Genomic DNA, 14,810 nt, shown 5'->3' on the forward strand with positions numbered 1-14,810 from the left:
CATCCCAGCCAGGGCTTTGTCAAGCCTGACCTTAAAAACTTCTAAGGATGGAGATTCCACCACCTCCCTAGGTAATGCATTCCAGTGCTTCACTACCCTCCTAGTGAAATAGTGTTTCCTAATATCCAACCTAAACCTCCCCCACTGCAACTTGAGACCATTACTCCTTGGCTCTGCCATCTGGTACCACTGAGAACAGCCTACATCCATCCTCTTTGGAACCCCCTTTCAGGTAGTTGAAAGCAGCTATCAAATCCCCCCTCATTCTTCTCTTCCGCAGACTAAACAATCCCAGTTCCCTCAGCCTCTCCTCATAAGTCATGTGTTCCAGTTCCCTAATCATTTTTGTTGCCCTCCGCTGGACGTTTTCCATTTTTTCACATCCTTCTTGTAGTGTGGGGCCCAAAACTGGACACAGTACTCCAGATGAGCCTCACCAATGTCGAATAGAGGGGAACGATCACGTCCCTCAATCTGCTGGCAATACCCCTACTTATACAGCCCAAAATGCCATTGGTCTTCTTGGCAACAAGGGCACACTGTTGACTTATATCCAGCTTCTCGTCCACTGTAACCCCTAGGTCCTTTTCTGCACAACTGCTGCCTAGCCATTCAGTCCCTAGTCTGTAGCGGTGCATGGGATTTTTCCGTCCTAAGTGCAAGACTCTGCACTTGTCCTTGTTGAACACCCCTCATCAGATTTCTTTTGGCCCAATCCTCTAATTTGTCTAGGTCCCTCTGTATCCTATCCCTATCCTCCAGCGTATCTACCTCTCCTCCCAGTTTAGTCTCATCTGCAAACTTGCTGAGGGTGCAATCCACACCATCCTCCAGATCATTAATGAAGATATTGAACAAAACCGGCCCGAGGACTGACCCTTGGGGCACTCCACTTGAAACTAGCTGCCAACTAGACATGGAGCCATTGATCACTACCCGTTGAGCCTGACAATCTACCCAGCTTTCTCTCCACCTTATAGTCTATTTATCCAGCCCATACTTCTTTAACTTGCTGGCAAGAATACTGTGGGAGACCATGTCAAAAGCTTTGCTAAAGTCAAGGAATAACACATCCACTGCTTTCCCCTCATCTACAGAGCCAGCAATTGAATTAGTCAGGCATGACTTGCCCTTGGTGAATCCATGCTGACTGTTCCTGATCACTTTCCTCTCTTCTAAGTGCTTCAGAATTGATTCCTTGAGGACCTGCTCCATGATTTTTCCAGGGACTGAGGTGAGGCTGACTGGCCTGTAGTTCCCCAGATCCTCCTTCTTCCCTTTTTTAAAGATGGGCGCTACATTAGCCTTTTTCCAGTCTTCTGGGACCTCCCCCAATCGACATGAGTTTTCAAAGATAATGGCCAATGGCTCTGCAATCACATCCGCCAACTCCTTTAGTACTCTCGGATGCAGCACATCCGGCCCCATGGACTTGTGCTCATCCAGCTTTTCTAAATAGTCCCGAACCACTTCTTTCTCCACAGAGGGCTGGTCACCTCCTCCCCATTCTGTGCTGCCCAGTGCAGCAGTCTGGGAGCTGACCTTGTTCATGAAGACAGAGGCAAAAAAAGCATTGAGTACATTAGCTTTTTCCACATCCTCTGTCACTAGGTTGCCTCCCTCATTCAGTAAAGGGCCCACACTTTCCTTGACTTTCTTCTTGTTGCTAACATACCTGAATAAACCCTTCCTGTTACTCTTAACATCTCTTGCTAGCTGCAACTCCAAGTGTGATTTGGCCTTCCTGATTGCACTCCTGCATGCCTGAGCAATATTTTTATACTCTTTCCTCGTCATTTGTCCAATCTTCCACTTCTTGTAAGCTTCTTACAAAATGGCAGGGCCTGATTCACCTGTCTGGACTAATGTCGCACTGAGTTTATGTGAACAATAAATCCCCCCCTTGGAGAAGGGAATGAAATGCTGACGCTGGAGGAAGCTTCCCCAATGTGCTGGCCAGTGAGCTGGTCTGTACAAGAGTGGGGAAACTGAGGCAGATGCCAGGTTTGGGGAGACCCTGTTAATCTCCCTTCAGGATCATCCCACTTGTACAGACCTTCCTCACATACCCATTAGATCCCTGCAGAAACTACAGCCTATTCGAACACAGAATGGTTGTTTCATAGTGATGGATGTCCCAGAACTGTCATAAGAATCTGACATCTGGTAACTGTCTGGAATCCCTGAGGGAGCCCGGAAAACCCAGACAAGGTCCAGGAGGAGGACGGGACACTCGTGTTGTTACTGAACTAATGGCACGTTACACTGAAGGGTCTTACGGCACTTCACAGCAGGTTGGTGGGTGTGATCATCCCCATGTTACGGTGTGGGGCGGGGGGAACTGAGGCACAGAGAGGGGCAGCAACTTATCCAAGGACATGCAGAGAATGAGTGTCAGAGCCAGGAATAGAACCCAGGAGCTCTGCCTTACAGGCCTAGGCCCGGGGCCACTCTTCCTAGCATTAGTCCTGGGGCTAGCATTGTGGGTGGGCATGCCCTGGACTGCTTCCCCTGCAGATTAGGAGACAGCACGCTCCTCTTTCTAGGCCTGCCCTGCAGCCAGGCTTCCCCATCAGTCTGTTCCCAGCACAAGCAGGAGGCTCTCACGTGAACTGCCCAGGGCCCTGCTCTGCAGCGGTTCTCAGCACGTCCAGGAGGGAGGACCCAGAGGGCATCTGGATGGAGTGGTTGTACAGTGTCTCAGGGCTCCGAGGGTGCTCCACAGCCAGCTGAACGGTGATCATCTTGGTCCCCAGAATTACTGTCCTGGATTCCTGGCACCTGGTGTCTAGCTCCAAAGTGTCTGAGAAAGAGGGAGAGGCTGTCAGAAGCACCAATAGTCATGCAGACCCCTGTGGGGAGCCCTAGCATGACAACTTGCTGTCCTAGTCCTCCCTCCTTCTCGGGGCATGTTTGCTGGGCTCCTGGGATTTTTCCACCCTAGCCTTTCCTCAGTGGCCCCCATTGCAGTGACTGTAACTCCAGGCTCCCCCCTTCCCTTTCTCTTGGTGGGATCTGCCACTAGGCATGGGAGCCAGGGCCCCCAAGCCCTGCCCCTCACTCTAGCATCCCTGTCCTTCCTGTTACCTCGCTCTGCCCGGCACTCCATGGTGGCGATGTCCAGGTAGCTCTTGCCATCCAGCACAGGAAGCAGCTGGGACATGATCATGGGGTTCTGGAAGTGACCCTGTTCCAGGCTCCCCAGCAGGGCATCCATGCCTTTGGGACACTCTGGCTTCTTGCTCATCCCGGTGGCAATCAAGAGCTAACATGAAGGGTTCAAAGGAAGGGAGAGAAGTCTCATTTCAAACATCTGACCCCCCGCTTCAAAGCCAATTGCAGGGGAAAGTGAACCATCTGGTGGGCAGGATGAGGTCCAGCTGCCACAGAGCCCCTCCCTCTGCACTCTTTATTCAACCCTGGCACAGGACTCGGTGCTGCAGGAGAAACGGTCCCCCACATGACATCCCCTGCAAGGCAGCTACTTTCCTTCATGCGAGTTGGGTGGACCGACACCTGCTCGGTTTGCTCCCACCCAGGGCAGAATGTGGGGCCAGGATAAAATGGAGCATATTTCTGTAAGAGGAAGGGAAGGGTAGTAACACCTGCAGGGGTGAAGTGTCAGCAGCCTGACACAGCTTAACATGTGGGGGCAGAGAGTTGGGGGCCTGGGGTGGTGGTGTCCCTGGGGTCAGTGACTGGCCCACGTGCGCCAAACACGCTTACAGCTAAATAACCCTGCTGATCATTAAGGCTATGATTTAGTCACGGGTATTTTTTGTAAAAGTCATGGACAGGTCACGGGCAATAAACAAAAATTCACAGCCCATGACCTCTCCATGACTTGTGCTATAAATACTCCTGACTAAATCTTAGCTGACGGCCGGCGGAGGAGAGGGGGGCAGGCACTGCTCTGGATGGGGAGGCTGGGGGCCCACTGCTGGGTGGGGGACTCAGGGGCCAGTGGCACCAGCACCAGCTGCAGCTGCTCCCACAGCCCCTGGGATCACTGTTCAGGTGGTCCCTGGGGCCAGCTGCACTGGCCGCTGCTCAGGTGGTCCCTGGGGCCAGCTGCTTGGGCAGCCCTGGTTTCTGCCACACCAGCCGCTGCAGAAGTCACAGAGGTTGCGGAAAGTCATGGAATCCATGACTTCTGCAACCTCTGTGAAAGACACAGAGCCCTACTCATCATCATTCTGAGGAGTGCTTTCCCTTAAAGGAGCAATGCCAAATAATGTTGGCCTGGCACTCAGAAAAGATTCAAATAAACCAGGTTTTCAATTTCACCCCTTCTCACCCTATGTTAGAAACTCAGAGAGGCTGGCCATGCGCTAGTGCAGGAGAACCAGGAACAACAACCGACCAACTAGTTTTTCTATCTGAGATGAGCCAAGTACAAAAAGCAAATGAACGGATAAGACATAAAACCAAGGCCTTTTCTGCTTGTAGCCCTCACGCATTGACTGGCACTTTTTCTCAGATCAGCACCCGAGTCCTGCTGCGACTTGGGTCCAACCCCTGACACTTTGCAGTGTGGATGGAGCTCAAGCCATAGACACCAGTCAGAAGGTCTGTGTAGTGCAGCATGGACGCATTAGCACAGCTGAGATCCAAGTCCTGGGAAGCTGGCAATGCTGGGATCCTGCAAACCATGCAGGAGGAGGATGTGCTCCAGAGACCCGCTCTGCCCACCTGCACAGCCAGTGGACTACTGAAGATGTTGCCAAAGGTGCCCTTGGGGGTCTGAGCCTGGAGAATCCTGTCCGTCACTCTCCGGATAGCCAGGCTGATTGCTGCCACTAGCCTGGGCTCATAGAAGTTGGCTTTCTCCAGGCAAGCGAAGGCCAAGCCTGCCATGGCCTTGGTGTCTGTGTGAGGAAAAGCAGGAGAAGGGATTACAAGGAGAACCACCCCTGCCCAAGTTACTTCAGTGGAGCTATGGCCTTGTGTGGATGGAGTGCAGAGGTGAGAATGGGAGAACCCAAACCCCTCTCGGGGGAAGATGACTTGCATGTACCTCCCAAGAGAGATGCAAAGGCTGTGCTGTCTCCAGACATAGCAGGAAGGCCAGAGAGCCTGGGGAGCTGGCACGGAGGACCATTCTGACAAGTACGTACCCATGGAGAGCTTGATGCCATGCATGAACATGTTGTGCTTCTCAGCATTCAGGAGCTTCTGGATCACATGGGTGTCGATCTTCTTGCCATGGACACACAGGGCCAAGACCCCCAGGCTGTACTGGTAGTAACTGGTGATGGGGTGGCCATTTCCTTTGAAAGCTGTGAGCAGGAGAAAGGAGTTCCTCAGGGATCAGTTTGGGGACCAATCTTATTTAATCTTTTTATTACTGACCTCGGCACAAAAAGTGGGAGTGTGCTAATAAAGTTTGCAGATGATACAAAGCTGGGAGGTATTGCCAATTCAGAGAAGGATCGGGATATTATACAGGAGGATCTGGATGACCTTGTAAACTGGAGGAATAGTAATAGGATGAAATTTAATAGTGAGAAGTGTAAGGTTATGCATTTAGGGATTAATAACAAGAATTTTAGTTATAAGCTGGGGACGCATCAATTAGAAGTAACGGAAGAGGAGAAGGACCTTGGAGTATTGGTGATCATAGGATGACTATGACCTGCCAATGTGATATGGCTGTGAAAAAAGCTAATGCGGTTTTGGGATGCATCAGGAGAGGTATTTCCAGGAGGGATAAGGAGGTTTTAGTACCATTATACAAGGCACTGGTGAGACCTCACCTAGAATACTGTGTGCAGTTCTGGTCTCCCATGTTTAAATAAATAAATGAAATAAATTAAATGAATACAAACTGGAGCAGGTACAGAGAAAGGCTACTAGGATGATCGGAGGAATGGAAAACTTGTCTTATAAAAGGAGACTCAAGGAGCTTGGCTTGTTTAGCCTAACTAAAAGAAGGTTGAGGGGAGATAGGATTGCACTCTATAAATATATCAGAGGGATAAATACCGGAGAGGGAGAGGAATTATTTAAGCTCAGCACCAATGTTGACACAAGAACAAATGGGTATAAACCAGCCACCAGGAACTTTAGACTTGAAATTAGACGAAGGTTTCTAACCATCAGAGGAGTGAAGATTTGGAATAGCCTTCCAAGGGAAGCAGTGGGGGCAAAAGATCTATCTGGCTTTAAGATTCTACTTGATAAGTTTATGGAGGAGATGGTATGATGTGAAAATGTGATTTTGGTAATTAATTGATCTTTAAATATTCAGGGTAAATAAGCCTAATCCCCTGAGATGGGATATTAGATGGGTGGGATCTGAGTTACCCAGGAAAGAATTTTCTGTAATATCTGGCTGGTGAATCTTGCCCATATGCTCAGGGTCACCATATTTGGGGTTGGGAAGGAATTTTCCTCCAGGGCAGATTGGAAGAGGCCCTGGAGGTTTTTCGCCTTCCTCTGTAGCATGGGGCACGGGTCACTTGAGGAAGGATTCTCTGCTCTTTGAAGTCTTTAAACCATGATTTGAAGACTTCAGTAGCTCAGACATAGGTGAGGTTTTTCGTAGGAGTGGGTGGGTGAGATTCTGTGGCCTGCGTTGCGCAGGAGGTTGGACTAGATGATCAGAATGGTCCCTTCTGACCTTAGTATCTATGAATCTATGAATCAGGAGGAAGAAAGCAGCTTGTGCTCCCCTCCCCACAGCACAAGCCATCCCTCCCCTTCTGTGCCCCAGGACTCTGCACCAGGGACTCTCCTCATCGCACCCTATTGGATGGAACCAACACAGCAAGCTTGTAATCCAAGCCACTGCCCCCCTTCAACTCCCCACTCAGTGCATACAGAGTTGAAGGTGGGGCTGCGGATTGGATGGACAGATGCTTCCAGGGTGTTCTCAGCGTGGCTCTTTGTTATGAATGGCTCAGGAGGGGTATTGCCGCTGAGCCTGAGCTGTGAGCAGAGAATGAGGGTTCCACTGACAGCCATTCTCTGGTAGGGACACTGAGCTAGGAAGCGGCCCAGAGATGCTGCACGCCACCCCAGGCAGCTTCCTGCCACGCTCTGCAGTAACCCTCGGTGCAAGCCCCGAGCAGCACCCTCTTACCTATCTGCTCCTTCTCCTTGTGCAGATGGTACTTCAGCCGGGTCACCAGCTGCCTCGCCAGGAGCGTGTCCATGTCCTGGCAGGCAGCCCGCAGTGCTAGGAGGTACAGAGCCACGTGGCCCATGTTGGGTTGTTTCTGCTGGCCACCTGCTACAGAGCTGAGGTGACAACACAAGCCAAATACTCACCACATGGCTCCTCCTTCCCACATGTCCCCCTCCCTGTCCTCCCCCTCCCCCAGCTGAGGGGAACTGCATCCCCAGGGGCAGCAAACACCAGCTCTGGGACAGCTCTTAAGATCCTTAGCAGAGTTTGGGGCCTGACTGACCATAGCCTTGTGCTTTTGTGTACCTGACAGGAGCTTGTAAATGCATCCAGCCCCACGCCAACTGTAAATCAGCAGAGAGTTATGCCTACCCTCATACTGTCCGGGTACCTCCCCTGCCGCATCAATGCAGCCGGGACACTGGATCCTGGGGCAAGCCTGGGAGGTCAACACACACAAGTGAGCAGGAAGCCAGCCCCTTTGAGAGGAGTCCATGACAGGAAGAAGATGGGCTTTGCAGAGGGCAGGGGGAAAGCTTGTTCATCTGGGATGCCTTTGCCCCTAGGGTGCTCCTGCAAGTGGCAAGATACAGAGGGGCTCTGCTCCTTGCGCCACTCCTAATGGTGGGATTTGGGCTCCATTGGCCGTACCTGCTGGTGCTGGGCTGGAAGACATTCTTCAGCCTCTGGAGGTACTGGGCTTCTTTCTTCAGGCTGTGGTCAGCAGAAAGACGAAGGGCCACATACACACTGGGGTTCAACTCCTCTGACAGATCCTGGCTGAGTCTCAAGAGCTCCATGTTCAGGCATTTGATCAGAGCAGAATTTCCCCTGGGGATTTCTTGGATAAAAACAACGGAAGGAAGAATGGAAGGAGAGAATGAATGCCATGGAACAGAGAGTAAAAGGAAGGCAGCTGTGTGAGAAAAACAGCAAGTCTGTAACACTCAGAGAGTACCATCCGTAGATCTCAAATCGCTTCACAAAGCAAAGTCCCCCTTTAGGAAACTGAGGCACAGAGAAGGGGAAATGACTTGTCTGAAGTCCCACAACAAATCATGCAGAGCCAGGAAGAATCATAGAATCATAGCATATCAGGGTTGGAAAGGACCTCAGGAGGTCACCTAGTCCAACCCCCTGCTCAAAGCAGGACCAATCCCCAACTAAATCATCCCAGCCAGGGTTTTGTCAAGCCTGACCTTAAAGAGAACTGAGGTCTCCCAGCAAGGAGACCAGTGCCTGTCCATTGCTTCCCATATACCGTGATTAATAAAAACAGCCTTATAGGAGATGAGATGTTGCTATATTTTCCACTAGATGCAATTTGGATAATGTGACACGAGGCCAGAAAGGGTCAAGCAGTTCATAGGCTAAATGATCCTAATTTAACCTTTAGAGACATGTTTAAAAAGTATGTAAATGGTATTTAGAGCCATTTCATATTAAATAGACTAGCGCTTTGAAATGCAAACCTGTATGGTTAGAGCATTAGAGGTAAAACTAATTGTATATGTTTACTTATATCTTGTTAGATGTTAACCATATAAACAGATGGTTCAGGTCTGTTACTATATCTATTGATTCAGAGATCAAAAGGGAATATTAGCATTTAGATGAAACCTGAATATAATAATTTCATTGTCTATATTTCTCTTTAAAGTTTGTAGTAAACTGTCTATGCACAGCTTAATGGATAATTACCTTATGCTTATGAATGCAACTAGTTACCTGTGTATACATAGGAAATAGGTAATTCTATTTCTAAGCAACTATTCTTCATCCAAGGAATATCACCTATCGAGAGACTATCATAGCCTGCCAGTGGTTTATAAAAGAATGCTTGGGCCCTGATCCTGTTACCTTAGATCTACTTAAGTTTCATCAGGGGAAGTTTGACTCGTAAGTCTGTGGTCTTCAGTTCCATTCTGGATTGCCCTAATGTTGGATATTGGACATTGGACTATAACCTGATGAACTGATTCTGGAACAAACTCTTTGCAACTCGAAAGCTCACCATCTCTACTATAAAACTGATCTATGAACTTTATTCATATCTGTATGTGTAATGATCTTTTATGCATCCGATGAAATGAGCTGTAGCTCACGAAAGCTTATGCTCAAATAAATTTGTTAGTCTCTAAGGTGCCACAAGTACGCCTTTTCTTTTTGCGAATACAGACTAACACGGTTGCTACTCTGAAACTTAACCTATATTCTCTCTCTCTCTCTCTCTTCTTTTTTATATAAATTTTAGTTTAGTTAAGAAGAACTGGCTGTAAGTGTATATTTGAGTAAGATCTGAAATATTCATTTACCTGGGGGGTAATGTGTCTGATCCTTTGGGATTGGTAGAACTTTATATATGATGAACAAGATTTTCAATAATCCTCATCATATTTGACTTGGCTGTCTGGGTGAGAGCTCAAGGCTGGGTTGCTTTAAGAGAACTGTGTTTTGGCTTCTGGGTAACCAGGAAGGTATTGTAGCTGTTTTGTTGCTGACTTGGTGAATCTAAGTATTAGAATAACCACCAGTTTTGGGGATTTTCTGCCCCATTCTTTGCAGTTTGCCCTAATTGAGCAATCTCAGCATGGCCCCCTGGCACCGATAATAATGTTGAGCAGCTACAGGAATTGAACTAGACTCAGCATTAGAAAGTTTCCATGACACCAAATGGAATTTGCTTGGGAACTGGATGGTGCAGAGGGTTTAGAACAAAAAGGCTGCTAAATTGTCCACATCTAGGTCACTGGTCCAAATTCATCCGAGGTCAGTCATGACTGATGGCTGCTGCTGCTAGGAGTTAATGAGGCTTAGATCGTCCCTCAGTGGGTGGGTGGCTAGGTTTTCATAGATTCATAGATATTAAGGTCAGAATGGACCATTCTGATCATCTAATCCGACCTCCTGCACAGCGCAGGCCACAGAATCTCACCCACCCACTCCTATGAAAAACCTCACCTATGTCTGAGCTATTGAAGTCCTTAAATCATGGTTTAAAGACTTCAAGGAGCAGAGAAGCCTCCCTCAAGTCAAACATGCCCCATGCTACAGAGGAAGGCGAAAAATCTCCAGGGCCTCTCCAATCTGCCCTGGAGGAAAATTCCTTCCCGACCCCAAATATGGTGATCAGCTAAACCCTGAGCATATGGGCAAGATTCACCAGCCAGATACTACAGAAAATTCTTTCCTGGGTAACTCAGATCCCATCCATCTAATATCCTATCTCAGGGGATTAGTCCTATTTACCCTGAATATTTAAAGATCAATTACTTACCAAAATCCCATTATCCCATCATACCATCTCCTCCATAAACTTACAAGTAGAATCTTAAAACCAGATAGATCTTTTGCCCCCACTGCTTCCCTTGGAAGGCTATTCCAAAACTTCACTCCTCTGATGGTTAAAAACCTTTGTCTGATTTCAAGTCTAAACTTCCTGGTGGCCAGTTTATACCCATTTGTTCTTGTGTCCACATTGGTGCTGAGCTGAAATAATTCCTCTCCCTCTCCTGTATTTGTCCCTCTGATATATTTATAGAGAGCAATCCTATCTCCCCTCAACCTTCTTTTAGTTAGGCTAAACAAGCCAAGCTCCTTAAGTCTGCTTTCATAAGACAAGTTTTCCATTCCTCGGATCATCCTAGTAGCCCTTCTCTGTACCTGCTCCAGTTTGAATTCATCCTTTTTAAACACGGGAGACCAGAACTGCACACAGTATTCTAGGTGAGGTCTCACCAGTGCCTTGTATAATGGTACTAAAACCTCCTTATCCCTACTGGAAATGCCTCTCCTGATGCATCCCAAAACCGCATTAGCTTTTTTCACAGCCATATCACATTGGCAGCTCATAGTCATCCTATGATCAACCAATACTCCAAGGTCCTTCTCCTCTTCCATTCCTTCTAATTGATGCGTCCCCAACTTATAACTAAAATTCTTGTTATTAATCCCTAAACGCATAACCTTACACTTCTCACTATTAAATTTCATCCTATTACTATTCCTCCAGTTTACAAGGTCATCCAGATCCTCCTGTATGATATCCCGATCCTTCTCTGAATTGGCAATACCTCCCAGCTTTGTATCATCTGCAAACTTTATTAGCACACTCCCACTTTTTGTGCCGTGGTCAGTAATAAAAAGATTAAATAAGATTGGTCCCAAAACCGATCCCTGAGGAACTCCACTGGTAACCTCCCTCCAACCTGACAGTTCGCCTTGCAGTAGGACCTGTTGCAGTCTCCCCTTTAACCAATTCCTTATCCACCTTTTGATGTTCATATTGATCCCCATCTTCTCCAATTTAACTAATAATTCCCCATGTGGCCCGGTATCAAATGCCTTACTGAAATCTAGGTAAATTAAATCCACTGCATTTCCTTTATCTAAAAAATCTGTTACTTTTTCAAAAAAGGAGATTAGGTTGGTTTGGCACGATCTACCTTTTGTAAAACCATGTTGTATTTTGTCCCATTTACCATTGACTTCAATGTCCTTAACTAATTTCTCCTTCAAATTTTTTTCCAGGACCTTGCATACTACAAATGTCAAACTAACTGGCCTGTAGTTACCCGGATCACTTTTTTTTCCTTTCTTAAAAATAGGAACTATATTAGCAATTCTCCAATCATTCGGTACTACTCCTGAGTTTACAGATTCATTAAAAATTCTTGCTAATGGGCTTGCAATTTCAGGTGACAATTCCTTTAATATTCTTGGATGAAGATTATCTGGGCCCCCCGATTTAGTCCCATTAAGCTGTTTCAGTTTCGCTTCTACCTCAGATATGGTAATATCTACCTCCATATCCTCATTCCCATTTGTCATGCTACCATTATCCCCAAGATCCTCTTTAGCCGTATTAAAGACTGAGGCAAAGTATTTGTTTAGATATTGTGCCATGCCTAGATTATCTTTAACCTCCACTCCATCCTCAGTGTTAAGCGGCCCCACTTCTTCTTTCTTAGTTCTCTTCTTATTTATATGGCTATAGAACCTTTTACTATTGGTTTTAATTCCCTTTGCAAGGTCCAACTCTACTCAACTTTTAGCCTATCTCACTTTATCCCTACATGTTCTGACCTCAATTAGGTAGCTTTCCTTGCTGATCCCTCCCATCTTCCACTCCCTGTATGCTTAATGCTTCTTCTTAATCACCTCTCTAAGATGCTTGCTCATCTAGCTTGGTCTACAACTCCTTCCTATGAATTTTTTCCCCTTTCTTGGCATACAGGCTTCCGATAGCTTCTGCAGCTTTGATTTAAAGTAATCCCAGGCCTCCTCGACCTTTAGATCCATAAGTTCTTCAGTCCAATCCACTTCCCTAACTAATATCCTTAATTTTTGAAAGTCAGCCCTTTTGAAATCAAAAACTCTAGTTGCAGATTTATTTTTGTTAATCCTTCCATTTAGTTTGAACTGAATTAGCTCATGATCACTTGAGCCAAGATTGTCCCCTACAACCATTTCTTCTATGAGGTCCTCGCTACTCACCAAAATTAAATCTAAAATGGCATCCCCTCTAGTCGGTTCAGCAACTACTTGATGAAGGAATCCATCAGTTATCGCATCTAGGAAAATCTGAGCCCTATTATTATTACTAGCACTGGTCCTCCAGTCTATATCTGGGAAGTTAAAGTCTCCCATGATCACGCAGTTTCCATTAGTATTTACTTCATTAAAGACATTAAAAAGGGCTCTATCCATATCCAAATTAGATCCCGGAGGTCTATAGCACACCTCAAGCACTATCGTAGGAGAGGCTTTACTAGTTTTCTTCCCCAATGTAATTTTTGCCCAGACGGACTCTGTCTTATCGCTTCTTATTTCTTTACATTATGTACTCTTAAATTTTCATAGAATCATAGAATATCAGGGTTGGAAGGGACCTCAGGAGGTCATCTAGTCCAACCCCTGCTCAAAGCAGGACCAATCCCCAACTAAGTCATCCCAGCCAGGGCTTTGTCAAGCCTGACCTTAAAAACGTCAAAGGAAGGAGATTCCACCACCTCCCTAGGTAACCCATTCCAGTGCTTCACCACGCTCCTAGTGAAATAGTGTTTCCTAATATCTAACCTAAACCTCCCCCACTGCAACTTGAGACCATTACTCCTTGTTCTGTCATCTGCTACCACTGAGAACAGTCTAGATCCATCCTCTTTGGAACCCCCTTTCAGGTAGCTGAAAGCAGCTATCAAATCCCCCCTCATTCTTCTCTTCTGCAGACTAAACAATCCCAGTTCCCTCAGCCTCTCCTCATAAGTCATGTGTTCCAGTTCCCTAATCATTTTTGTTGCCCTCCGCTGGACATTTTCCAATTTTTTCACATCCTTCTTGTAGTGTGGGGCCCAAAACTGGACACAGTACTCCAGATGAGGCTTCATCAATGTCAAATAGAGGGGAACAATCACGTCCCTCGATCTGCTGGCAATGCCCCTCTTATACAGCCCAAAATGCCATTGGTCTTCTTGGCAACAAGGGCACACTGTTGACTCATATCCAGCTTCTCATCCACTGTAACCCCTAGGTCCTTTTCTGCACAACTGCTGCCTAACAATTCAGTCCCTAGTCTGTAGCGGTGCATGGAATTCTTCCGTCCTAAGTGCAGGACTCTGCACTTGTCCTTGTTGAACCTCATCAGATTTCTTTTGGCCCAATCCTCTAATTTGTCTAGGTCCCTCTGTATCATATCCCTACCCTCCAGCATATGTACCTCTCCTCCCAGTTTAGTCTCTTCTGCAAACTTGCTGAGGGTGCAATCCACGCCATCCTCCAGATCATGAATATACTGAACAAAACTGGCCCGAGGACCAACCCTTGGGGCACTCCACTTGATACCAGCTGCCAACTAGACATGGAGCAATTGATCACTACCCCTTGAGACGGACAATCTAGCCAGCTTTCTATCCACCTTATAGTCCATTCATCCAGCCCATACTTCTTTAACTTCCTGGCAAGAATACTGTGGGAGACCGTGTCAAAAGCTTTGCTAAAGTCAAGGAACAACACGTTCACTGCTTTCCCCTCATCCACAGAGCCAGTTCTCTTGTCATAGCCCTGGTCTACACTAGGCGTTGAGGTCGAATTTAGCAGCGTTAAATCGATGTAACCCTGCACCCATCCACATGACGAAGCCCTTTTTTCCGACTTAAAGGGCTCTTAAAATCGATTTCCTTACTCCACCCCCGACAAGGGGATTAGTGCTGAAATCGGTTTTGCTGGGTCGAATTTGGGGTACTGTGGATGCAATTAGATGGTATTGGCCTCCGGGAGCTATCCCAGAGTGCTCTATTGTGACTGCTCTGGACAGCACTCTCAACTCAGATGCACTGACCAGGTAGACAGGAAAAGGCCCGTGAACTTTTGAATTTCAATTTCCTGTTTGGCCAGCGTGGCAAGATGCAGGTGACCATGCAGAGCTCATCAGCAGAGGTGACCACGCAGAGCTCATCAGCAGAGGTGACCATAATGGAGTCCCAGAATCGCAAAAGAGCTCCAGCATAGACCGAACGGGAGGTACAGGATCTGATCGCTGTATGGGGAGAGGAATCCGTGTTATCAGAACTACGTTCCAGTTTTCGAAATGCCAAAACATTTGTCAAAATCTCACAGGGCATGAAGGACAGAGGCCATAACAGGGACCTGAAGCAGTGCCGCGTGAAACTTAAGGAGCTGAGGC

The 14,810-nt window shown here is 47.1% G+C and overlaps 1 protein-coding gene across 3 annotated transcripts in view; it reads right to left on the reverse strand.

The window, feature by feature from the left end:
• Window positions 1–14,810, reverse strand: part of TCN2 (transcobalamin 2) — a 37,227-nt gene that overhangs the window by 6,726 nt on the left and 15,691 nt on the right. For all 3 annotated transcript variants that reach the window (XM_038374010.1, XM_043498203.1, XM_038374011.2), the window contains 6 exons: window positions 7,781–7,970; window positions 7,085–7,242; window positions 5,118–5,279; window positions 4,693–4,868; window positions 3,088–3,265; window positions 2,608–2,803 (listed from right to left, as the gene is read on the reverse strand). In XM_038374010.1, coding sequence (XP_038229938.1) covers window positions 2,608–2,803; window positions 3,088–3,265; window positions 4,693–4,868; window positions 5,118–5,279; window positions 7,085–7,242; window positions 7,781–7,970 — 1,060 coding nt within the window. The remainder of the gene's footprint in view (window positions 1–2,607; window positions 2,804–3,087; window positions 3,266–4,692; window positions 4,869–5,117; window positions 5,280–7,084; window positions 7,243–7,780; window positions 7,971–14,810) is intronic.

The sequence above is a fragment of the Dermochelys coriacea genome, chromosome 15 (genome assembly GCF_009764565.3).
Source record: "Dermochelys coriacea isolate rDerCor1 chromosome 15, rDerCor1.pri.v4, whole genome shotgun sequence".
Taxonomy (NCBI): domain Eukaryota; kingdom Metazoa; phylum Chordata; order Testudines; family Dermochelyidae; genus Dermochelys; species Dermochelys coriacea.